Source organism: Lepisosteus platostomus, chromosome 6, assembly GCF_059453375.1.
Source record: "Lepisosteus platostomus isolate fLepPlt1 chromosome 6, fLepPlt1.hap1, whole genome shotgun sequence".
Lineage (NCBI taxonomy): Eukaryota > Metazoa > Chordata > Actinopteri > Semionotiformes > Lepisosteidae > Lepisosteus > Lepisosteus platostomus.
This window is the reverse complement of record NC_142616.1, coordinates 61,383,615-61,410,083: the sequence shown is the minus strand read 5'-3', so window position 1 is coordinate 61,410,083 and position 26,469 is coordinate 61,383,615. Positions and strand designations below refer to the sequence as shown.

Here is a 26,469-nt window from a genome sequence, read left to right as displayed (position 1 = left end):
ATAAATGCCATTTTTGAGGCTGCTTTAGGCCTTAATTTGTGGTAGATTACTTTAAAAGTTCTAAGACTTACCATTAGAAGCAGTGAAGTCTATTGCAACGGTGAAGTTCAGCTGAGTTCTAAGGAGAGGAAAAGCAAGATTAAAACCACAAAAAACAGAGTGAGATAAATGTTACACTTCATACATTAGTATTTTCTTCCTTTTAGGGAAAATATTTTAATTTCACATATAAATGCCCAAGTTTACAGTAATGAAGTCAAACATACCGTGTTTTAAAATCTTTCTCCGCCTTTGTCATAACTGGTACACTGATAAACGTTTTGTTTTTTATTCCTCTTACTGTGGAATGGCATTGGGTTTATTTTGTGTACTGAATGAGAATTCCATATAAAATCAGACTTAGAGAACTCAAGATGACAAAAGTATCTGTGCTACTCACTCAAAATTTCTGCAAAAATAAAGCTGCAGATTGATTCACATGTTTACTCTCAAAAGATAAGAGATAAAAGATGCTGCACAAATGAAGCATGGATAGGCCCTACAGCTTGAGTAGAAAATGGAGTTTACTTTCCAGGTTTCTCTCCATAATTAACACTCAGTTCTTTCAACTTCTATACATAATCATGAATGATAATTCCTTACACTAATATGCATCACTTTTCTGGACACTCCACACAAAGCACTTTACAGGTAATGGGGACTCCCCTCCACTGCCATCAATGTGTAGCCCCACCTGGTTGATGTAACACCACCCATAGTGCACCAGTATGCTCACCACACACCAGCTCTCAGTGTGAAATAGAACAGAATGATGAAGCCAGTTCATAAATAGAGATTATTAGGAGGCCATGATTGGTAAAAGCCAAGGGGAGATTTGGCCAGAAGACTTGGATGATGTCTACTCTTTTCAAGAAATGCCCTTGGATTTTAAATGACTGCTGACAGGCAGAACCTTGGTTTTACATCCCATCTGAAGGTCGGTGCCTTTTTTATAGTATAGTGCCCCCGTCACTATACTGAGGCATCAGAACCCACACAGACCGCAGGGTGAGCGCCCCACTAACACAGCCTCAGCTTTCCCAGGTGGTCTCCCATCCAGGTACTGACCAGGCTCACACCTGCTGAGCTTCAGTGGGTTGCCAGTTGTGCACTGCAGGGTGATATAACTGCTGGGGAACTGGGGATGTAATCCTTATCCGACATTACATTTTTCTTACCAACAGACGAGAACACAAAATGTACCCCGAAAAGGATAATAAGCTGCAGCATAAAAATGTATATTATTTTAACTTTGACTAATATACTAAAATCTAATTTTAGTCTCTTTTTTCTCAGAATTTTTTCTTTAGGTTGTGTTAGAAAACTTGTAGGAAATCAATTTCCACAAATAATACAGGAGCAGTGAATAAATAAGGCCTATATATAGAAGCCACTGAATTTCAGAGTTGAAGCTTATTAATTACTGAATAACTGAATCAATTAGCTCTCATAGTAATACACATAACAGAAAGCTAGCTAAACAGAAAGACAGGCAAGCAGGCAGGCACACATGTACAGTGGGTTGATTTGGTGTGTTAAAAATACACGCTTTCTGTGTACTGCAGTTCCACTTTGCATACAGACGTATTGCACAACAGCTCCGTCCTGGTCTGGTTATGTAATCTCCTCACTGCTATTGTTATATCCTTAATGAATACCCCATACAACCTACATCAATATTGTGTTACAATGCAAAATAAGGTTTGTGGAATGCTGTTTTGACTAATCACTTTCCCACTTTCTTTCTAATTAGAGGAGCTAATATCTTTCTAAATGATCTGTAAGGAAGTTTACTCATCCTATTTTTTCACAACCCCTTTCCTATTCCACAGCAATGGAAAATACTCCAGCCTTGCTCTGATGAGAACTGCCAGAAAGCCCAATTCATTTCACACTGCAATGTTTATAAGTAATGCCATTTAAAGAGGGAACTGAGAGAGATACCGAGAGAGAAACCACTCCTGCAAATCTGTTTTGGAATGTCACATAAAAATAAACTTTTTCCAATATACAGTACTGAGGAAAATACTGCTAGTATATTTTCTTCAAAGGCAAAGAAAACTCTCTGCAGATTCGTACATAAATATGATGCTATTTATATTCATGTATTATTTTATGCAACTGTATATGGGACATACTGAGTGCTTTTTCACAGTTTAACAATTTTGGTAATACATTTGGAGTCCATAAAACGTCTATCCAGAGGGATAAGATTTGTCTCTACAATATGTAAATGCTTTCATAACATTTCTGCACAGGGAGCCCCAATAAGCAAACAATAAGTGACCTTTAGCACACAATAAAAGACCTTTGCATGGAATTGTATTATGTGCAAAAGGGACATTTATTGTTTTTATTATGAGCTTCCTTCTCTTGGGGATTTCTACATAAAAAAAGAAAATATTTTTAGAAGAGCCAATATTGCACTTTTCCACCTCTTTTATTTAAAAGTATAACTTTGGCTTTATTCTTATTAGGCATTTACAAACGTTTTGATCAAAGTTAAAATCAAAGCCTTATCATCCTGTTAATAGGATATCATTTCAAATCCTAGAAGACCAATGCAGTAGTACTCCAGGCGTGTGGTAAAATGTCACTGATTACAAAACAAAGAAACCCAAGAATGAATAAATGCCTGTAAGAGCTGTTTGTCTATGGGGTATACCCTATTATCTGCAAAAGACTATGCAAACCTTCTTCCCAGATAGCTGAATCCAGAACTGAATACTAAAGTTTTGCAACTGGATATGTGATTAAATTATAGATTACAATTTTCAAAGACAGGATCAATTGATAGAACTATTAGAACAGGGCTGTCTTCCCCCTCCTCACTACATTGTAAGGCAGGTGGTTCACCAAGCGACCTTTAATTCTGAGCCAAACCTCCATGGGGATACTAGTCTCTGTACCCTGCAGAATAAACTTCAAAGACAACCCAAAATATTTCACAATAAAGATACTGTACGTCCGAGTGGATTGTTTTGAAAACATGCAAGAACACAACATTAAAAGGATATTTATATAACAAATCTTTAATATCCATGCAAATCCTGACTCAATGTTGAAGTTAGTAAGACCTACAGTATAGTCTGATTCCAAATGAAAGTTCGAGAAATTTAATAGTCGAGTTCATTCTTAAATAAAAATTAAAGCTGCAACAAAATAATGCATTTTTCCCCCCTGCCAATAGACAAAAAGAGTTTACATCTGGGGTCCCTTGAATGTATGCTACCAGTCTTTCTGCTACCAGTTTTGCCTTGCCCAAAAATGGGTTTTAGGCAAACTTCATCTTTTGATCATGAAAAGGGGATTCATACCCCACTGAAAATGTGCTTAATTTTGCTAATGCACTTTCTCCAATGCGAGCAATATGCAGGACAAGCTTGGTGTATGTCATTTCTTGTGGTAACAGCTGCATGGAATTTGTAAACACAGCTATTTTGTGGCCACTTGTGAGTACATGGCTGCATTTGGATGTTCGAACAAATATAACATCTTCACTGACTAGTTTTCTTCAGCCTTTCATGCTGATGACCACTGGTGTCCCTTCCAGCTAATTAATGACCTTTGATGCACTACTCTGAATTAAAGCTGCTGACAAACACAGGAGACAGGAAAACCCACATCATGAACAGCAGTAAAAGCATTTTCTAACTGTGCTTCGCTTCGTTTCCAGAAGCAACCATTCTGACACATCAGAAAATGCATATGCAAAACACAGTGATTGTGGCACATGTATCCCTAAAAGATAGATAGATACTTTATTGATCCCGTGAGGGAAATTGCAGTGCAACAGCAGCTTAACACACACAACACAGCCACAGTGTAACAAATTATATAATAATAGTACAATACATACAATACAATACAAGAGTTACTCACAGTCCGGACACACAAAGAACAGACTAGAACAGAACAGTACACAGAAAAATCGTATCACACATATGAATATAAATATAGATGTAGATATAAATATAGATGTAAATGTATTGCACAGGTCCCTGGCATATATTGCACAAAAAACGGTTGTAAATGAGAAAAGAAAAAGAAAGAGAACAGATGTAGCAGTAGATGTGTAGATGCGTTCAGTCCATCTATAGTCCATCTAAGGAGCTGTTTCGGAGTTGTGTAACCTACAGGCATAACCGCATTCATGTGCACTACAGTATAGATCTGCACAGATCTAACTGCAAGGTTCCCAGTAGTAGGTAATAATGAGAAAGTTTAACCTAATGCAATTATGATATTTTGACATTAATTTTACTTTGAAACCAGTTGAACATGTAATTGATGGTGCCAATGTGAAAAACAAATTAAATAGTGAGTTGACAATTTGACAACATTGAACTGTTTACTTTATAAGCTCCGAATTAGCCGCACATACCCAGAGTTCTAATATTTTCTATAATACTAATAATGCAATCCAACAGAATAATTTACTATTACACATTATAGCATTTGGATACCGAAGGAAACTCGTGTAAGTTTAAGGATCCATAGCATTAGAAAATAGCCCTTAATGATAATTTTCAGTCTTACCCTCCTCTGATGAAATCCACAAATGTGTATTCAGATTCCACTTTGAATGACAGCAGAGTTACCTTAATAAACAGAGGGGAAATATTCAAGTTAAAAAAGGAAGTAGTCATACCATTTCCTCCTTGTCATTATTCCATTTCGTTTGATTCTATTTAATGAAGCAAACATGGTCACAATGTTCTCTGAAATAGTAAAAGAAAATTACATTGCTTTTCACTAATTGCTTATCAGAAATTCTTTGTAAAAAAATCTAATTGCTCATCAAACCATTTCTTCTTCAAACCGTTTCTTGTCTCCTATGGTAACAATAATACCTTCATGTTGTAAGAATGCACATGCCAAAAACATGTCTTTTTTAAGTACCTTGCTTGTTTGGCTCCTTATAGCTTAACAGTCCAAGAATCTAACACAGTCATTTCTCAATGGATCTAAGAGTTCTAACATCATGACTGGACTAATGTTTCAGAAACCACAGGTATGCAAGACATTCCTCCTATTTTCAAACCAAATTTCATTATGAACCTTCACTTTTAACTAATAGCACATTAAACATCACCAGCTCCTTTCTAATTCTTCTAAACAGTTTTTAACTAAAACTTCATTTTTACTTACTGTGCCTGAATTGATGTATTTTTTCTTTTTGCCTTTCTTCTTCGGATTTAGAACCTTCAGAAACACAAAGCAAAGCAAGAAATGTTATAACCAAACCTCAACTTCAGAAAAATTAAAGATAATATGAAACTGAGAATCCGTAATGGATTAAAAAGACCATCAGTAGGATTTCACAAACTCTATGGCTCTAGTATTCTGTAGATCCATGTGTTTGTAAAGTTGTTAGGGTCTATCGTAGTTGACCAATTGATACATTAATTTACAGTATTTGCTAATGCTCTTGTGTTGTCATTAAATTCAAAGTTACTAACGATACATTTTAATTATGAGCATAAACCAGATTTAACGTCTAACTTTCATTTAAATTAATCTTTAATTTAGTTTAGTCATCAAATGCAAGAAAAAAAAACACTCCAGGTTCTTAAACCTCTCCCTTCTGTGTTCTTAACCATAGTTCAATTCCGAATGATGAATAACAAAGCTGAAGGAAGAGAATTTAGGTAATTATTAAGACAAATGATCTCAGTTCTAACTAGATTTTTTTTAATTCTAAAAGATAAATGGGTAAGTGTCGACCAGTGAGCAAATAGCCAATAAATATGTAAAGCCATAATTACATCTTTATAACATACACATACAAAGCGTTGTATACAGTATTTGTCATTACTGAAGCCTTGCTGAAACTGTAGAGTATCTGAGGTATGGTAGGACATAGAAAATAGCTTATGCACCATCTGTTGTGATACAGGTAAAAGGGATGGTTAAAGAATTACAAAGCCCCCACTCTGTTAATGGGTTCTTTCAGCACACTTATAATAATAATAATAATAATAATAATAATAATAATTGCTTACACTTATATAGCGCTTTTCTGGACACTCCACTCAAAGCGCTTCTACAGGTAATGGGGACTCCCCTCCACCACCACCAATGTGCAGCATCCACCTGGATGATGCGACGGCAGCCACAGTGCACCAGAACGCTCACCACACATCGGCGATCAGTGGGGAGGAGAGCAGAGTAATGAAGCCAATTCATAGAGGAGGATTATTAGGAGGCCATGATTGGTAAGGGCCAATGGGAAATTTGGCCAGGACGCCGGGGTTACACTCCTACTCTTTACGAGAAACGTCCTGGGATTTTTAATGACCACAGAGAGTCAGGACCTCGGTTTTATGTCTCATCCGAAGGACGGCGCCTGTTTTACAGTATAGTGTCCCCATCACTATACTGGGGCATTAGGACCCACATGGGCCGCAGGGTGAGCACCCCCTGCTGGCCCCACTAACACCTCTTCCAGCAGCAACCTTAGTTTTTCCCAGGAGGTCTCCCATCCAGGTACTGACCAGGCTCACACCTGCTGAGCTTCAATGGGTTGCCAGTTGTGAGTTGCAGGGTGATATGGCTGCTGGCACTTCAGCTCAAGTCCAATGGAAGTAGTGATGTGACGAAAATGATGGATGGAGAGTGTTAATGCTTGCAGAATTTATTGTTCTTGCGGGGTTTGTGCTTTGTTCTGTAATGTTATTACCGCGCCACAATGATATCAGAGAGCACTGATGTCAGATCACTTGTCTCAAACCTCAACTGCTTTATTATCCAGTTAAAGACCGAGTAAAAGAAATAAAAGTCCCTAATCCACTTTAAACTAATCTCACGACTCAACAGCTGAATATCTTCTTACAGTATTACAGTTTGTGTTCAAGGAGAAATACTGTACTAAGCACAGTCCTTGGACCTTAAAATTTCAAGTAACTTAAGGGGTCTTCGGGGGGGATAGAGGTCATTTGCTGCCTAGCACTGGCAGTGTTATGAGGCTCTGTTGATTTATTTACAAATTACAAGTCTCTGAATGAAATTTGCAACCTCTAATCCAAAGAGTTACCATACAGTATGCCGTTCTCAACACAGCTCTCAGACTGAAATAAAAGCTTTTGTTTGTGTCGGATCACGGTATTTCCCCACAGCTCACCTCATACACGTTGAACTGACTCTGTCCACGAGAGAGCTCCCGGTAACTGGTGGTAAATTCTCCAATGAAGTCATGACTGACATACAAGGAACAGAGACAACCAAAAGAAAAAAGAGCAGTTTGTTAGAGAATCCCTGACATACAGTACACTTGCGCAGCAAATTCTATTTTTATTTTTGTTCTATCCGGGAGAAAATATTTAAAGAAAAGTGAGACTAATTGAAGTCCTACGCACGATCACGTGTGCAAAACACAAACATTATTTATACAGTTGCTTCATTTAGCAAATTATTAGTTTAACTGATGTTCTTGTTGCAAAGTTGCACCCACAAATATTTTGGCAGTGACCTATAAAACCAGCCGCATATATAGGGAGAGATTACATTAGCTTCCGATGTTCTAAAATAACAGGCTCAACTTTACCCTTAACATAGCTCTTCAAAGGCCAAGATGAACAGAAATGTTCTTGAAAATAAAATTTTCCTCTGTACAAGAACCATTAGCCTGATGAATGCCATGTGACTCAGATTCCTTGCAGGGACCCATTTTTTACTCAATGCTTAGAATTTGTTATTCGTTATAATATTTTCATTACAGTCGTCCCAAATCTTTAATAAACATGGCATTATCTACAAAATGCAGCCTGTTATTTTTCTCCCTTTAGCATCCTATAGCCAACAGTATCTTTTTGAGAATTCTGCAGTACTGGTACACAAAAGTAAGTCTCAGGTACTGTATTTCTAATTTATCACACTGGCTAATATGTTAACGTTTAATTGATGTTCACGTCGCCACACAGGCATCACTTATTTCACTGCGGTCTTTTTACTCTGTTTTTATTGCTTTTGCAAAATAAATTCATGTAAAAATGAAGTGCATTTCCAAAGGATGCAGACTTTCCTCTCCACAAGGCATTTTTATTGCCATTTGTCTTTGAAATATTTATATGCGGGGTCTCGCTGAAATTAGTTTTTTTCACCAAAGCAGAGCCTTCAACAGATGAAGAAGAATTCACAGTGGGGATGGTAAAATGTCTCTTCCCCTTATAAAAAAAATGCTAGAATTTCACCAAGACTGTTTGCTTCTTAGAATGGGACCTGACAGGTTGCAAACTAGTAATTGATTTTGTAAAACAGAAAAATAATTTACAGCAGAATGACTGCATAATTGAACGCTGGTCTCTGTGATTTTTATCTAGTCTCTGTGTAAAGCTAGAAGAGCTCTAGAAGAATAAAACGTATTCTGTGCAGAGGATGAAAGTAAACCTATGGCCTCTACAAATATAGTTTCATTGAGATACAGTAACAGTCTCTTTAAACCAATTTTGAATAACTGCATATTGATTAAAAAAGCAAACAAATAAGCTAAAATGTTCAGTAATAAAAATCTAATTTGGAATGATGTACAGCATTATACCATTTGTTTAGAGTAACTTTATGCTTTAAAAACTTCTTTATTCCTCAATTTCATGTTCTTGACCTAAGCTGCAAACCACATCCAGTACTTGTATACTGTATATTATACTGTAGAGGACTTTGAATACTGAAATAGTCATGAAGATATATTTGCTGGTTATGGAACTCATTTTGGATCTGGTATGAAAAGAAAATCTAGATGACACACAAACAAAACAAAAGCATGTTGCAAAGTTTATTATTATAAGAAGCTTATTGTGAAAGAAGTTATTCCTCAGGGTCCTCAAGGTGCTACAAGAACTTTTGAAGTGTAACATTTTGGACAGAATGCTAACTTGTGGGAAATTGGGGAAGGGAGGTTTGTTTCAGAGTGCAGTGTAATAAAAGGTATTGTACACACAGGTATGCCATGTGAAATCAGAGAATATGGCAGAACTGTTTTTCATGAATTAGAGTTTCTGAAGATCGGAAACTGTATCTATTGCTCTCTCACAGAAGCTGTGAAGATCCAGTAGATTGTACAAAGTCAGTTAGTACAGTGAATATTTTTGCACATTGTGTACATTTTTGCATTGCAATTTATTTAAAAACCCGGGAAACAAATTAGTTAAAACTATTCTATGTTCAAGATACTGCAGATTTCCAGTAGATTTCCAGTTCAGAATACTGTAGATTGCCAATGACTCAGTTTACAACTATCAAATAATGTAACATATACAGTACATATTTGAAATATCAATGTTAAATCTTTTTTTTTTTCATTTGAAGGAATCACATCTTCTTGTAATCACTTGAGTATTCTGTAACACACAACAAATTGTAATGGCCTTATAAGGCATACAAAAAGTAATTACTCTATAGGTAGCAATACAGCTACAGCAATTGTTTCCACAAAACTACTATAGAAGTCTATCTGATTTATAAAATGATAGATTATGCACATGGGGAAAGCAGCTGAATCAGTATTTTTTCTGGGGTGCATGATGCCATGAGGCAATTGAAGAATCAAAGGAAAATAAATGAAACACGGGTCAACATCTTACACCCCAGGTTCCTCAAAGCAATGAGAAAAGAAACCATGAGTCCAGGAGTCAAGAATTGCCCCCTGCCCTTTAATTGCCCCATTCACTTCTAACAGGGTTCTGAAAGGATGTTTTGAGATACTGCTCATTGTGTGTTTTCTGACAAAATGTTAAATTAAAATTTACCATCCCCTTAAAAGGCGACAGAAAACATTACCTCCCATCTCGATCCCAGTCGTAGACATCCACTTTTACTGTTCTGGAAGGAAAATAAATCAATTTAAATGTGAGAGAGGCATCTGGTAAAACCTCATTGGGCTTGACAGCTAGATAAAACTTTATAGGTTTCAATAAGTGATAAAAAATGACAAAGAAGATTAGAGACATTGAAACTTTATTGCTTTTTAGGTCCTTAACAGACAGTAACAGATAAATGTTTCCGAGATCATTTTAATTTGGGAGTCATTGCTCTGAATACTCTCCTGAAACTCGTTGATTGCTAGAATTTTGGTTATTTTAATCAAAACCCAATGTGATTCTACAGATTAGAAAATGTTAAAATTACAAATATTTGAAGAAATAAGAACGGATACTAGTGAATATACATTTATATTTTAAAACCTTTATTCAGGGAACAAGCAACAGCTGCTCTTTTAGAAAAATCCTACAAGTTAATCTGAAAATCCTACAGGATGCCTAGTGCAAAACAGGCTGCAGGAACACCTCATGAGTCTTGTTTTTTTTCCCCCATGAGAGATGTTCTATAGCACTTACCCTGTGAGAGTCTTGGAAAAGTTGAAAGATATTTATGCAAATCTTTAAAGGGGAACTGTAATGCTATTTTTACATTTTGGGGTTAGAAAGTATCAGCACTGATGCATTCAAACCACACCATGGCTGGTGTGAGAGACCAGGGCTTTGCAGCATGGTAACTTAAAGTACTTTCATAAAGTTCAGGATTTTGTGCTCAAATCGACATTTGTAATTTACCAACAATGAATTTATTTTGTTACCAAGATTTAATAACTGGTTTGAGAAATTTGGACTGCAGTTCTCCTTTAAGTGATGCAGCCTTCCATTTTATTTTATGAAAAAGTGTAACACGAGAGTCTGTGTTTATAGCTAATTCCCTTTCAATAAGGGAAGTCATGTTCACCAGCGTGGTCACAGATACTGTACATGGTCACCTTAAATGCAGACAACATAGTCCTGATACAGTACTTCATGTATATCTGCATTGAATTCAAAACATAATAAAGCCCCTTAATTAAAAATAATCTTTATATATGTATGACTCCAGATTATAGGTAAAGAAAAACCACAGTAAAGGAAAAATAAATAAGGTTTACAGAACCCAGAGTACCAATTACACCTTTAATTAACTTTCCATTTTTAAAGTTAAAAATGTACACCACTACTCTTCCTCCATAAATAATTAAAGCCCCCTCTACCCTTCTTTAGTTCCTGCAGTTCTCACAAACTGAATCCCAATGTCAATCTGCAGAAAATGCTGTCCTGCTGTTTTAGTGCTGATTGCGATTTCTCCCAGAAAGAAACAAAGCTTTGTGTCCCAGCTGATGATTACCCCTGATGGTTATAATGACTCACTGCTTGCTTTCTCTCTGGCTAAAGGCAAAGATTATCACATCAGTGGAACCCCCACCAGAGCTGGCCTGTATACAACACCTTCTTAACGAAAGAAAATACACTGTAGGCTTTACGCAAGGTTATTTTTTTCTATATGATATTTCGTTCAGTGACTGCAATGCTTACAGTACACCCCTTGCTTTCAGGTTGTAGTGAAGAGTAATCCAGTAGTATAACTTTTTTCTTTTTTCATTATAAAAACAGAATCCATTGAATGCAGACACTCCAGAAAACTGGCTTTATATGCAAGCAGACACTAATCCATAAAATTATACTTGTATATCTGCCAAGAAAAATTCTTTAGCTAACATATTCTGTCATGATTTTATATTGCTTGAATCCTAGAAATGCACTGTATATTTAAATTTCTTGCCTTAAAATGAATCTGGTCTTCCTGGAATAATTAATAAATATCAAATTTTCCATTGTGTGAAAAAGTCAATCTCAGGCAGAGACAGGAAGCCTTTGTCAAGAAAACAAGATCACATTCTATATTAATTTCAATTCCAAGACTGCAGGTCTTTGCTACACAATGGAAATCAGCATGATTCTGATTATCACAGAGCATTTCATCTTGTTTCACTGTAATAATCCCTTCAATCTTTGCAAAGAAAGGTAAAATCATTCCCCCCAACCTCTTAGAACACTTGATAAATATACATTTCAAGTCAAACTACCACTCTGAGTAATATAATATACAATACTCTGAAAAGTATCCAAGCCTTGAAAAAAGATTTAGACATTATTGTACAGTGACTTTTTTATAAACTGCAATGAATACAGAAGGGCTGAAATAACTTTTCAGTAGGAGTTACAGAATTAAGAAGCTGACAATCTTGCATGAAATGCATTAAATAGTTTTAGTCAGGAATGCCAAAACTCATTTGGTTTTGTATCTCTCCATTTCCTATATAGTTATTTCATTAAATGAATAAATTTAAGTCTGCTCTCAGGGTCTCAGAATTATTTAAAAAATTAAAAGTAAAAGATTAAGTACAAAAAAGGAAAAGGCTTACGTTTGTTGAAATGAAGAAAAAGCAAGACCGAGGAAGTAATTAAGAGCTTTTGTATGAATGAGAGCATTAATTCTGTATTGCTCACAAGGGCTGGACCATCCTGACTTAAATTATACCAGGGGTAGCTATCTTAATGTGAGGCAAACAATGGTAAGAGGATTTCCTATTATTCTGCCCATTAAACACATTTTTATCATGGCAGATAACTAACACAGAAACTCTTAAATCCTGATAAATGCAAAGGTGCATTACCTGCTTTCTGCCTCTTGTCTCATTATTTCAATGCCAATAATGAGTGAAGAGACAGCATCTTTAAACCTTTTTAACTGACAACATATCAGTGATGAAGAGTTTCTTTGCCTATTGTTTATAATTGGCAATTCATTCAATATAGGCTACTGTGGACTAAACTATCTCACAGTTAAATGCAGAGAATTATTTCCAGCAGCTACATAATACAACCTATCTGCAAAGTCCAAATTAGCATGTTTAGTGGAATAGTTCAATTTCAAAAACCACTCTTCTTACATCAGCAAATAGATTGCAAATGTATGCAAAGGCTGTAGGTGTTTAAAAGGAAGGACATTTTCTAAATTATCTTTAGCCTTGACTGTGCCTCATCTTATGAGCTATCACTGAATTACACACGGAATAATTCGGACATTCGGAAGTTCAGTGCAAAGCATTCTCAAAACTATTCAAGGCTAATACAGCATACTTACCTACACGTCTTTCTGAGAACAGCAGAAAACGTTTAACTTTTTTTTAAAGCTGCTCATTTAGAAAATGAAAACCTAGGTTAAAAGTACAGAGAGCAGTGGGTTACATCACACACCTGTTCAGAGTCTTACCTATCATAGTCTCCATTGCAGAGTGCACGCACTGGAATAGTAAATGGTTGCCACACAGGGTTCAGGGTGTTTTTGATCACCTCCGTTTTATGGCATATAGTAAAGCTGAAAAACAATTGTTGCATCATTTCCGAACATAAAACATATGAAAAGCAATCAACAAGGGGAAACGCTTCACCCCAGCTAACCTGTGCAGTTCCAACACGAGATTATTAGCCCAGTTGTTTCTTCAAGAAAGCCAGGGTATGAGATTTAACAATGTAGCTTCTTCAAGGCTCCTGTTACTGTATAGAAGTGCCTGAAATCTGAAGTGTGGTTTTCCCCACTGTTGATCACTATTTTAGACTGAAAATATTAGTTTAAAATATTTTAGTCTAAAATAAAAAATATTAAATATTAAAAATATTTTTAAACAGTCTCGGTAGGTCATTCTTTTTAAAGCCAGGAATTCTTTTGGTCAGTCTTCTTTAATCCCAGATAAGTAAAGACTTTCTTGCAACGCAGTGACAAAAAAATGGTGAACAACATTCTAAAACATATATGCCTTGTGTAATTGTAACATAACAAAGAAGCAAACTACTGCTTTTCATAAGGAAAATAACATCAGGTCTCATTTATATTCCAAAATGGAGCATCTAACCTCTGTAAACAACACTATGAGAAATCAGCTGACCAGGGCGGTAAGGTTTGACAGTATCTTCCATGTGCCTACATCATTCAACATCTCCAATGTACGCAGTACTGTACTGTATGTCATACTTAAAGCATAGATGCAAGTATACCCAAGTTACAGACCCCTGGGATATTAAAGTACTGTAAATGCACCACATGAATAAATATAACAACAAAACTGGGGGCAATGCAGCAATATCATGCAAGACTGCATTGTGAACATTCAGAAGTAAAGAAGAGTCCCTTCCTGATCTCAGTCCAGTAGCATATGACCATCTTGTAACCCAGGTGTTTGCTCTTGCTCTGCTGTTTCAGGTTGCCTTGAACCTTTGTTCATAATATCATCCAAGAATTCATCTCCTTTCACCAAACTGATGATTTTTTAAGAAAAAGATTTGGGCCACGCACTAAAAACGGAGACAATTTCAAGCAACAAGCAACAGGTGATCTTCACATTTTCTACGCGATTCAAACAGTTGTTCCTTCATTATCAGATAAGGCAGCATCTTTATCTTTATTCACACTTTGATTTTCACATGGTCCTCGCCATTTTATTTGAACCGTTTTTTTGGGCTGACTTGCTTACAGCATTTCATGTACAGATTGCTATCATAAAGCAAACACGGCACCCCAGAAGCCTTATTTTGATTGAACCAGGGCCTTAGTGATTGTTTTTCTGTTTCTTTTAATTTGTTTAACAAATGCCCCAGGGTCATGGAGAAAAAGAGTCTGATAAGAAGCCTACTTGGTACAAGTAAAAATGAAAATCCAAACCCGGACCAAAAATCATATGTGACTGCAGTGTTTCAATAAATCAACGCTACTCGCTTATTTCTCTCCTTGGGCAAACTGGTGCCTCGAGTTACTGTAGGTGCGACGTGTTTCTGACTTACGTGCCATCCTCATTGCTTCGATAGAAGACAAGGAAAGGGTCCGATTTGCCAAAGAAATCCTTCTTATCCAGCTTATTGGCACAGAGCTGCATGGTGGCAATGTCCTAAAAAAAGAAAGATGTACAGGAAAAAAAAGACATGATGGGGAAAAAAGTCTGATGGAAGACCATGCCTTGATCAGGGACTAACTAGAGCTCTCCTTACTTTATAAATACCCCCAATACAGTCACAAAATCATCAGGAATCGCTATTCTCATTTTCTTAATTTGACTAAGAACTTCATTTAAGGTCATGTGACTACCCCTCCCTTGTTTTAGAATTTCATTACTCGAGTTTCTTGTTTTGAGATCCTGTGCTAGTAAACCACTGTTATTTTGTAAAGTTTGTAAAGGATGCCTTGGTGACAATTTTCTGGTAGATAAAGAAATAGGGTTACATTTTTCAGGCCAGTGTTTATAGGTTTTAGTTTTGGAATAATATTATTATGAAAGATGGATTCTATTTGGAGTTGTGGCGGTGTTTTCACTGCACTAATTAAAGATTTGTCAGCTGTGGTTCTGGTTTAAATTTTAATTGATAGTTTGAGGTCACTGGGAGATACTGCTGCTGATAAGGACAATACTAACTGTATGTGCACTGCTGGTCTAGAAAAAATATAGATAAGTCCAAAAAAACACTAAAACCTTTTGAGAGGTATGGGGATAATGTGAAAGGCTTACTGCAGGTCTAATTTAAGAAGAACGCTTTCCCTAACCTGGTGCTCATTAAGACAGAAATCCTTTCTTTTTTTTTTATTTACACATGTCAGCTGGAGTTCAAATTGTTACTTTTGAGGTGAATCTGGATGATATTTTGTTTTGTTGACGGGCAATAATTACAACGTGTTTATGAAAAAATGAAAACTATATGCAATGTTGGTCTAGTAAGAAAAATGGTGAGATCCAAGTAAGCAAGCATTAAACCTTCTGGGCTTGGGAGTAATTTTTTCACAGTTCTAATTTAAGAAGAAAGCTAACCCTTACTTGAAGCTTATAAAGAATGTTTCATTTATAGTTCCAAGTTTCAGTTCAAATTTGTACTTTCAAAGTTAATTGCAGTAATTGCTATTAATAGGCACAATACTAACTGTATCTTATATTGTTCCTGAAAGAAATCTGAAGACAGCAGTATAAACTTTTTTTTAAAGGCTTGTGAATAATATGAAAACAAAACAGTATAATCAGTACCTAAATTAAGAATATATCTGGTTAGCTAATTCTGACCTTTGGGACACATTGTTTGAAGTTATGTCTACCTCATTCAGTTTTAATGATAAAAAAACTACTTTAACCTCTAGCTCTAAAATGTGTTTACTGTACAGTTTTCTAAAAGCAAGTCTAACAAGGCATTCATTATGCAGAACTTTCACCCTGCATATTAAATTCCCTCAAGAGCCTATTAGACAGTAATTCTTTTGTATATTATTCATTTCTGCATTAGTTGTCATAAAAATGGAGAAACACTGCATATACTCTAACTATAAATGTATGCTTCTGCTATATGTATACTACAAGTGTTATGTTAACTAAGATTAAGAACAATGTTTTAAAAGGCAGGCAAAACAACACAAAAACATACCTGATATTCAATTAATCAAAAGTCAGTTATACAGAGGGGCTTCAAAAGCTACAGGGGCTACAAGAGCTACAAAAATACTGCTGCTATCTACTGTAGGTAAAGTTCCTCATATTCGAAAATGTATTGGTTTGCTTCAGAATTTTCATCTCCAACCAAGAGTTATACTGTATCAATACAGTATATATAATATAGTAAATCAACACAGTGCCGTTTCATAGAAATCCACAGCTTCTCGCCTATAAATATTATAATGTGCAGAGGTTTTGGTACTTGAAACTATAGTATTGATACAGTATATAGAGCAATGTGAATCTTCAAGTTCTTATGAACACAGTTGTTTATTGTAAGCTTGACAAAATGATAAATGAGAAATGCCAACATAATATTGCTCAATATGTTTTTTAGACCTCTCCATAATAAAATAGCCTGATATTAAAATACACTGAATATTCTTGAAAAGAAGGTGGATATCAGGGTGGTTTCCTATAACATTTCACTTAATGTTATTTGTAGGCCAAATCCTTGAGTGCTAACAATCTTTTGTTAGCAAACAAGAGTTTTTAAACTATAGTACATCAATATATATATATATAGTAGCTGTCCTCACTCTTGATCGAACACGAGTATTTTCAGACTGCATGATGAGCTATAAAATAAAATCAGTGATTTTATTTATTTTCTTTAAAGTCATTAAAATGGGCTTTTGCGAAGGATTGACGTTTGATGCTTTCCTATGAAATATTCCATGTTTTTCTGCAATCCCCCCCTTGGTACCAGTTTGATTTCTAGAGCAGGCAGTGCTCACGATCCTAGGAAAGTGCAATTCCACATGGATACAGCATTGGATGCACAATTATGTCTGCGTTTACCTGGAAACAAACAGATTTTATATGCAGCACAACAGCCTATCTTCATGGTTTGTTTGCGGCCTTTGGCATGGCGATCACAGCCCTGGGCCTGCTTTGATCAAAAGCTGTCAGCTATGCCAAATGTTGCTATGCCTCTCCTGACAGACCAAGGCAGGGGGAATGCGATTGCACTGTCAGACTGTCAGATCCACTGGGTTGGAAACAGTTTTGCTTATTTAGGGACTAAACCCTCGTATAAAACCAGCAATAAATATATTTCCTTTTGAAATAAACAAGGGTGGAACTCAAAATCCACCCTCTTGAAAGTGCTTCCTCTTCAGAAACATTAATCAAGTCTATTTGTCTCCATCATAGCTCTTCATACCTCTTGACCCCACCACAATGTTTGCATTAGTTTTCAAGCAACATTAATGCACATCTCATGAATTACAATATTTACCTGCTTTCCATTGAAATGATTGCTTGACAACATTAAGACACACTGTATACAGTACAGCGATATCGTTTATTTTTCTACATACTGTATTGTGTGCTTGTATCCTTCTTATTGCTTTTCCACGCAGTAACATTAGGCTTAAATAATTGTGAAGCACTTTGTCTCGAATAATAATCATTCTCTCCTCCCTTTGTGTGCAGTGAACTGAAGTCAAGGGTCAAAACATGTTATTTTCTTGAACAGTTCTCACGTATTTGTAGATATTATAGCAACACCTCCATCCATTTAACATGGTATAATGACAAACAAAACGCATTCAACATTTTTAATTTGTGGTTCACTTTAGTTTTCTCCTCCCTGGTGTTTTTAAATGTTATTCAAAACATCCAAAAGTCTATGTTTAGCCAATATTCAGGTGCAGAAATGTCAAAGCTTGTTATGATGTGGGCCATGTTGGTACTGTATCTTAGCAACATGCTTACTCCAAGGGCTTGTTAAATTTGCTTTATCTTTCTTACTGTACATGTTCAGGCTGTACCACTAATTCACATCTGAAATATATTTCTGTGAACCCCAAATCTTTTCAAATTGAACCACACTGAGATAATTAATTCATTTTAAGTATTCGGTTTAACTTGTGTAAAGATCTAGAAACATTAAATATGAAATACTAAATCGCTGCTTGCCGAGATAGGCTTTGGCTCCCTTGTGACCCGGAACTGGATAGAGTGGTTAGGAAATGGATGCAAGAAACTAATCACTGCGTTTCACTGGTGAAGTCTGATGGAATGTGAACTCTTACAGTATGTTATCCTTAAGGTGTGTTTTTGCATTTCCATTTATTTTTATGTGAGGTTTTACATACTTGTCACTTTGACCAAACTACTGACGTGATCTCTTGTTCATCTGCTATTCTGTACCCCACATTTAAATCACATCTGAAACAAGCAGAAAGCCTGCAAAAAGGCCTTTTATAAATTCTATTTACTTCTGGCATGGCAGGTAATTACTACCGCTATACACAGTATGCAATAGACTGTATATGTTTTTTTAAGTGTAATACTTAAAGCAGTGTGGACCGTTAATTACAAGTAGCTCATTAAAGATGAAAAATACCATGATGGACATACATTAGTTTTCTAGCAAAACAAGTTTGGTGGATGACAGCCTGCCTATATTAAGACTAATAGATATAAATTGGAAGGCTAAGTCTCTCAGAGAGAATTAAGTGATCTTTGCGTGCTGAACACAGAACTATAGCAAAACACTTTGAAAGTCATTCAGATTGATTATGAATAGGAAAAGGACATTTCCACTAAGGTTGTCTCAAGGCCTCTCCTTCAAAACATGGCATTTTGAAGGATTACAATGGACAGACAGCAGCTCCAATTAAATTGAAATGAAAATGATGAATAAAATGGCAGAGCACTGGGATGTCATTATACTTTACAAAGACCAAAATCATTTCTGTCCATTGCTGATTGAAAAAATGTTAGTTTGACCAGAAGCTAACAATAGCCCGGGATCAGTATATGTTTAAACCATTTTCTTGTCTATAACAGGAAAAACTGCAGTTTCTCCTTCAGTAATACTCGATTTTGTAAAGTAAAAGATTACACTATGTGTTAACAGATTTCTTTTGTTTTGGACAGCAAGTTCAAACCACAAGACTTTTGGAAGTGGCTGACGGATTTAAGGGCTGTGAAAGACCTACTAGTAGTTGTATAAAGGCTTTCGATTTGCTGTAGACCCACTCCTCACTTTTGACAAAGTCTTTATGTAACACGATATTTATGGAAGTCAGGAGCGTCCACTTCTTAGCAGTTGCGAGAGCTCATACTGTACATAGAATTACAGTACATAAAGAGATAACATAACATTGTTATTGACATAAATAAACACATTTTGCTTAATGAATAAATAACTTTAAAGCCAGTAATTCGAATTATTAAACACCAAACTGTATGTACAGTAGCATATTGGAACAATTGGAAAAGAGACTGAGGATGTCACCAGTGTGTGAAAACCAAGCAAGATTGAGGCTAAAATTCAACAGTGGATGTGGTGACTACGTTACGTTCACTCCGCACCACACATCCGGGGAAGGAATAACTGCACTCTTTTAGTATATAACAAACTGTCCATAACAGATGTTGAATCTTATGTAACCCTGGGAGGGGTGTATTATGAAAATGGCAAGGGAGGAATTTGGGGGAGATGATAAGGAGTGGCCTCCTTAACCCCCCAAAGTACTATGGGGGATCACCAAATGGTAACAGGGATTAATGGAAATTGCGCCCCAACTCCTCAAACATTTTGGGGACCCACCCCTTCTCTCCAAATGTGCAAATTAGCGCAGCTGTGTAGAAATCTGGCTCTGGGCTGGGGTCAAGTGGAAACCCTACCTCAAAGAACGAGTAGCAACAAAGGGAAGTAGTTATACAAATGATACCCTGGAAACTGGTGCTTTTATTATGCAATAATGTAAACTGGGTGAAATGTAAATGCATGATTTGTAGAACTGACCCAGTTAAATGCCTCATTTCATAAGACAGTATGTTTTCATTTTCATCACAGCTCGTTTTCAGAAGAGATGCCCATGGAAAAGTTTTAAAAATTGGGAAAAACAGAAAAGGAACTAAGATGAGATGAGTATTTAGTTGTCTGAGGTTTTGGTTATAAACCCATTACATCTGACATGTTTTGTTGACTTCTGACAGTGTTGCTATTCACTGTTTAATGTTTGGTGTATTTTGGTTTGCTAATTAATTCTTGCTCACATCACGAACTCTTTTACAGTCAAGGAAAACTGATAAATGTTCCCATCAAGAATCCCGCTAACGTTCTAAAATTGAAACACCTCCAGAAAAAACAGAAATCGCAATTTCTTATTATTCATGACATACTGAGAGCGCCAAAGTTGAGACAAAATGCAATGGTGGTTTATAGCAACATTGCCCATTTTCACAACATAGAATAGCAACCTTTACTCTTAATTGCTGAATCATAAATTATTCAATTCTTTATATGATGCATCAATATTTTGCAAATGCATTCCCATGGATTTCAACATGAAATTATGTCAGGTGTAAATGAATGGAAACCACTAAGCTTCTGCTTTAAAGCATTTTATTAGCATTAATCTGACCTGTGAATTCCTGAAAATCTATACTTAAATAGCTTTTGATAACAGAAAACAAAAATGTCTGCTTATTTCTGCAATGTTTTGATGGTCTGTTCCACTTCATGAACTTTATACAGTGTAAGTTTACTAAATGTTATTTCTTTGCTTTTTATGTGAATTAAACTCAAGACTCCTTATTTTGCTTAACATTCCCCTACTCCACAAATGTAAATGAAATACTAAAGTTTTACACCTGTAATATTTTTACACCTACTGTTTCTATCAGTTACTGTATGTCTAGAGATTCATAATACTGTACATCTTTCACTACAGTATTAAGCAAAACCAATTAATCAACAACAAGTTCACCAAACAATTATGGAAAATGACTCTAGTTAAATTCAATACACATTCAAAATTTTAAAGAACAGACATTTTTATAACATCCAACCCATCTAACTTGTGATTACTGAAGTAAACGTACTGAGGTTGTGTACTGGGCCTTAGTGGCACTGATTCTGTTACAGAAGGTGATGCAGGAGGATTCCTCTGCTGTCTAAGCAGTGGCGCCATGTGGCTCTGAAGCCGGATTTGTCCATAAGCGTGATTGAATCCTAGTGGGGGCAAAGCTGACTCATCATTGTTACACATACGGAGAGCGATTTTATTTCAAATGAAACCTACTGTAGATATTCTCGATTTCAGCAGCTAATCTTAATTTATTTCAAGTCATGCATGTCAGAGACATAATGCAACTGTGCTACTCTCTCAGAATTATTGCTGCCATACTGATAAAATAGTGTGCAGGTGTAGACAAATCTTAGTCCACATCCAGCAAAAACTAATGATAGAGAGCACCACCCTAGCATTGCACAGATTGCTAAAAATGTAGGACATGTAGAGAACAGTCGGGATTTGACTGAATATTTTTAGTTATAGTAGGTAAATAGACAAGGTCATGTTTTTATGCCCATGGTCACTTAATGATCTGGCTGTCACTGGACACAACCAGCTGGTCCATGTCTATGTAACTAATTTCTGATTGCTTGCAATGACACAGGCGCTATAGGTCTGTCAAGAGGTCCTGCTTCAGATTCTGCTCTAAAACAGCTGCATAATTACTATGTCAGTGTAAGGTCAAAGGCCTGCTCATCGTCTTGTTGTTGACTGTGGTGACCTTGTTCTCACAAGACTTCTGCAGTCTTTTTCGGAAATGTTTCTGGCATCTTGTGAACACACACACTAACAGACACACCAGGGGTCTAGGAAAATGCCTACCATTCTTTAAATAAGCACCTCTTCAGCAAAAATAGCAAAAGCCTCTTCTTTTAGACAGACTGAATGCTGACCTATCACAATGTCTGAATGCCGGATTTTTTTAAAGGTCTAATATGTTCATCCTATGCTTTAAATAGACATATGCTATTAGGCAAAATATTAGCATGAGGTACTGATGAAGAGCTCTATGACGCAAATAATGTTATCACATTCTATACATGGGATTCACCATGATTTTTTTTGACAATCCTTTAACTTTTTTCACCTTATTTATTCAGCCAAAATGAGAACAGCTGGTCTCAAATTCTCAGAACATTTGCTTGTTTTCCCACATCTTTCCCGCTGCCAGTCCTGCCTAGAGCAATTTTCTTCAGTCTCAGCTGGTGTGACTTCTTACAGAGACCAGAAAATTATAACCATGTAGCCAATATAGATTGTTGTCCAACAAAAAGCACCCTGCTGGTTCTGAAACATACTGTAGTCTCACAAATAGAAAAATGTAGTGATAGCTTCACTTCCGCAGGAGCGCAACTCAGAAAACATTATTCTTCTAATTATTAGAAAAATAGAAAAATGCAATTGGCTTCTTTATATGCAATACGTAACCATGAACAATAAAGGCAGGAGATGTGGTTTGAATGTTGTTTTTTTCTATTGACACTGTAATTTATTTTCACTTGTACCTTGCCCGGAAACAAACGTTCTTAGAATCAAACTAAAGAGAGCCGTTGAGTGTTCCAAATGCCTGTAAACATTTTTTTTATCTATCAATATTTTGGCACCAGTTAACTAAAATAATTTCTCATTGGGTGAAAGTGAAAGTGCTTATTTGTACTAAGACAGTTATATAAACAGCATAAAGCATAAAATTGTTATAATGCTAGACCACTGCATTTTGGAAACTGTTTTGCTGGTTGGCTACACCACACTTTTTATCTGGGATTCGGCTGATGATGAAGATGAAACAAACAAAATCTCAGCTTATTTTGTTTTTTTGCGTGACATACCGTATAGCATAGCCAGATAATTCTAAAGAACCGTAAAAGTTCTTTAGAATTAAAGAACCGTTATTGAATTAAATCATTTTATTGATCGGCTGATGATGAAGATGAAACAAACAAAATCTCAGCTTATTTTGTTTTTTTGCGTGACATACAGTGCCTTGCGAAAGTATTCGGCCCCCTTGAACTTTTCAACCTTTTGCCACATTTCAGGCTTCAAACATAAAGATATAAATTTTTTATTTTATGTGAAGAATCACCAACAAGTGGGACACAATTGTGAAGTGGAACGAAATCTATTGGATTTTTGAAACTTTTTTAACTAATAAAAAAATGAAAAGTGGGGCGTGCAAAATTATTCGGCCCCTTTACTTTCAGTGCAGCAAACTCACTCCAGAAGTTCAGCGAGGATCTCTGAATGATCCAATATTGTCCTAAATGACTGATGGTGATAAATAGAATCCACCTGTGTGTAATCAAGTCTCTGTATAAATGCACCTGCTCTGTGATAGTCTCAAGGTTCTGTTGAAAGCGCAGAGAGCATCATGAAAACCAAGGAACACACCAGGCAGGTCCGTAATACTGTTGTGGAGAAGTTTAAAGCCGGATTTGGATACAAAAAGATTTCCCAAGCTTCAAACATCCCAAGGAGCACTGTGCAAGCGATCATCTTGAAATGGAAGGAGTATCAGACCACTGCAAATCTACCAAGACCTGGCCGTCCCTCTAAACTTTCAGCTCAGACAAGGAGAAGACTGATCAGAGATGCAGCCAAGAGGCCCATGATCACTCTGGATGAACTGCAGAGAACTACAGCTGAGGTGGGAGAGTCTGTCCATAGGACAACAATCAGTCTTACACTGCACAAATCTGGCCTTTATGGAAGAGTGGCAAGAAGAAAGCCATTTCTCAAAGATATCCATAAAAAGTCTCGTATAAAGTTTGCCACAAGCCACCTGGGAGACACCCCAAACATGTGGAAGAAGGTGCTCTGGTCAGATGAAACCAAAATCGAACTTTTTGGCCACAATGCAAAACGATATGTTTGGCGTAAAAGCAACACAGCTCATCACCCTCAACACACCATCCCCACTGTCAAACATGGTGGTGGCAGCATCATGGTTTGGGCCTGCTTTTCTTCAGCAGGGACAGGGAAGATGGTTAAAATTGAGGGGAAGATGGATGCAGCCAAATACAGGACCATTCTGGATGAAAACCTGTTGGAGTCTGCAAAACACCTGAAACTGGGACGGAGATTTATCTTCCAACAAGACAATAATCCCAAACATACAGCAAAATCTACAAAGGAATGGTTCACAAATAAACGTATCCAGGTGTTTGAATGGCCAAGTCAAAGTCCAGACCTGAATCCAATCGAGAATCTGTGGAAAGAGCTGAAAACTGCTGTTCACAAACGCTCTCCATCCAACCTCACTGAGCTCGAGCTGTTTTGCAAGGAAGAATGGGCAAGAATTTCAGTCTCTCGATGTGCAAAACTGATAGAGACATACCCCAAGCGACTTGCAGCTGTAATCGCAGCAAAATGTGGCTCTACAAAGTATAAACGCAAGGGGGCCGAATAATTTCGCACGCCCCACTTTTCATTTTTTTATTAGTTAAAAAAGTTTCAAAAATCCAATAGATTTCGTTCCACTTCACAATTGTGTCCCACTTGTTGGTGATTCTTCACATAAAATAAAAAATTTATATCTTTATGTTTGAAGCCTGAAATGTGGCAAAAGGTTGAAAAGTTCAAGGGGGCCGAATACTTTCGCAAGGCACTGTACCGTATAGCATAGCCAGATAATTCTAAAGAACCGTAAAAGTTCTTTAGAATTAAAAGACCGTTATTGGTCTCTATAGTAGGTCATTTGCAACTGCTATAGAAATGACAGATATGTTCTTTTCCATACCATTATGGTTTGATAAATGGCATCTCTTCAGCAGGTTCCAGTACAGACAGGCAGCCTTAAAAGACACTCTCTTGCGAGCTAGTATACTGTAATGAAAATGGATGTGATGCACTTACAACACATGTTTAAGTATTTTTTAGGATGAAAACAATGAAGAGGAGGAACAGACGGTTTACTGTATCCCAGATTCTTGCCCCTTAATGTCGTTTTAAGTATTCCAGTTAGAAATTATTAATTACACACGAGGAAATAAAGAGACAAGTTTCCGACACATTTCAAGTTTTGTACAATACTGTGCTTCAGGTGTTTGTTCACAGAGGCACAAGGCAGAGAAAGTATTGGTACTGACCCGACAGTTGCTCAGTTCCTCTGCTGACAAAATAATGGTCCCACATTTCTTCCCTGGAATTCCACTGTGGATAAAAAAGTCCAGCATTAGGGGAGGAGAGTGCTATTTATCAAAACAGATGCACAGTTGTCTGTTATAGAAACCCAGGCTATATGACAGATTCAGGCCTGGGGCTTGAGAGGAAGTCTGCAAGCTGCACAGGCAATTACAGAGTTTCAGACTCTCCAAACTACCTGGTCCAAATCAACATTTTCACACCTTGTTAACAAAAAGATGACAAGGTGGGATGAAGTCTAGACTCTGCAGAAATCTGAACTTTATTTCCCTGCCTTCAGCCTTCATTGGCAATGCAAAAGACAGTATGTGTACCCTGTAATACTTCTATCCCTCTGTCTTATGTAAAAGCACAAAACTTTTGAGTTGGTGGCTGCTGGCTTCCCGATTTTGCTTTACCCCTTATGTGATATGATATTTGTAGATGACCTATTTGAAGACATTAACAAAATCTGGTGAAAGTCTTCAAATGCTCTGCATTCCCATAGTGAATTATCGACTGCTAACATCTGTTTGATGATAGTTATGGTAGTAATTATCAGATGACTCAACCTGATTAGATAATAAAGAAGATACTATTTTTTACAAACACATAATATCACAGTTGCACAGACAACACCAATAGATTAACCACTAATATGTGTACTATTAATAAAACGGCCGTTTGATATACAGTAATTTAACCTGCATTGTAATAAACTTTCAGAAAAGCATAATTGTGATAAAAAGAATGCTGCAATAAAACAAAATTCAAGAACATTGTTTTCAAAGCTGCAATAATTTATTAACGGTATGATTGTCATTATATGGCTTCCAGTTGTGTATATATACTATAAATAACTGGGCTTCACATCTTAGGTCTTCCTTTAATTAATATAAATTAATTAAATTAATATTAATGTATCTCTGGTACTTTTGCCATGAACATCTACGCTATGACAGACATGCAACTTCTGAAAAAAACGTTTCTAATATCTATAATGGTGTTTTCTCCATCAAAACTCACAAGAGCTTTTAAACAACAAAACTAAACAATCACAGGGCATAATCTCTTCGGAAATAAAGATGATGAGCTATGGAAATTTAAATTTATCAGCAGTGTTTTTCTTCTACAACACGATTCCCACAAACAGTACCACCATACCTCGGA

General features: G+C 36.4%; 1 protein-coding gene across 1 annotated transcript in view; it reads right to left on the bottom strand.

Moving 5' to 3' along the window:
• The window catches only part of cpne9 (copine family member IX), a 126,050-nt gene that overhangs the window by 30,052 nt on the left and 69,529 nt on the right, over positions 1-26,469 (bottom strand). Inside the window, exons 7-14 of the mRNA XM_088636740.1 lie at positions 25,266-25,329; positions 14,679-14,782; positions 13,114-13,218; positions 9,817-9,858; positions 7,163-7,238; positions 5,191-5,244; positions 4,579-4,640; positions 72-118 (exon numbers count right to left, since the gene is read on the bottom strand). Coding sequence (XP_088492866.1) covers positions 72-118; positions 4,579-4,640; positions 5,191-5,244; positions 7,163-7,238; positions 9,817-9,858; positions 13,114-13,218; positions 14,679-14,782; positions 25,266-25,329 — 554 coding nt within the window. The remainder of the gene's footprint in view (positions 1-71; positions 119-4,578; positions 4,641-5,190; positions 5,245-7,162; positions 7,239-9,816; positions 9,859-13,113; positions 13,219-14,678; positions 14,783-25,265; positions 25,330-26,469) is intronic.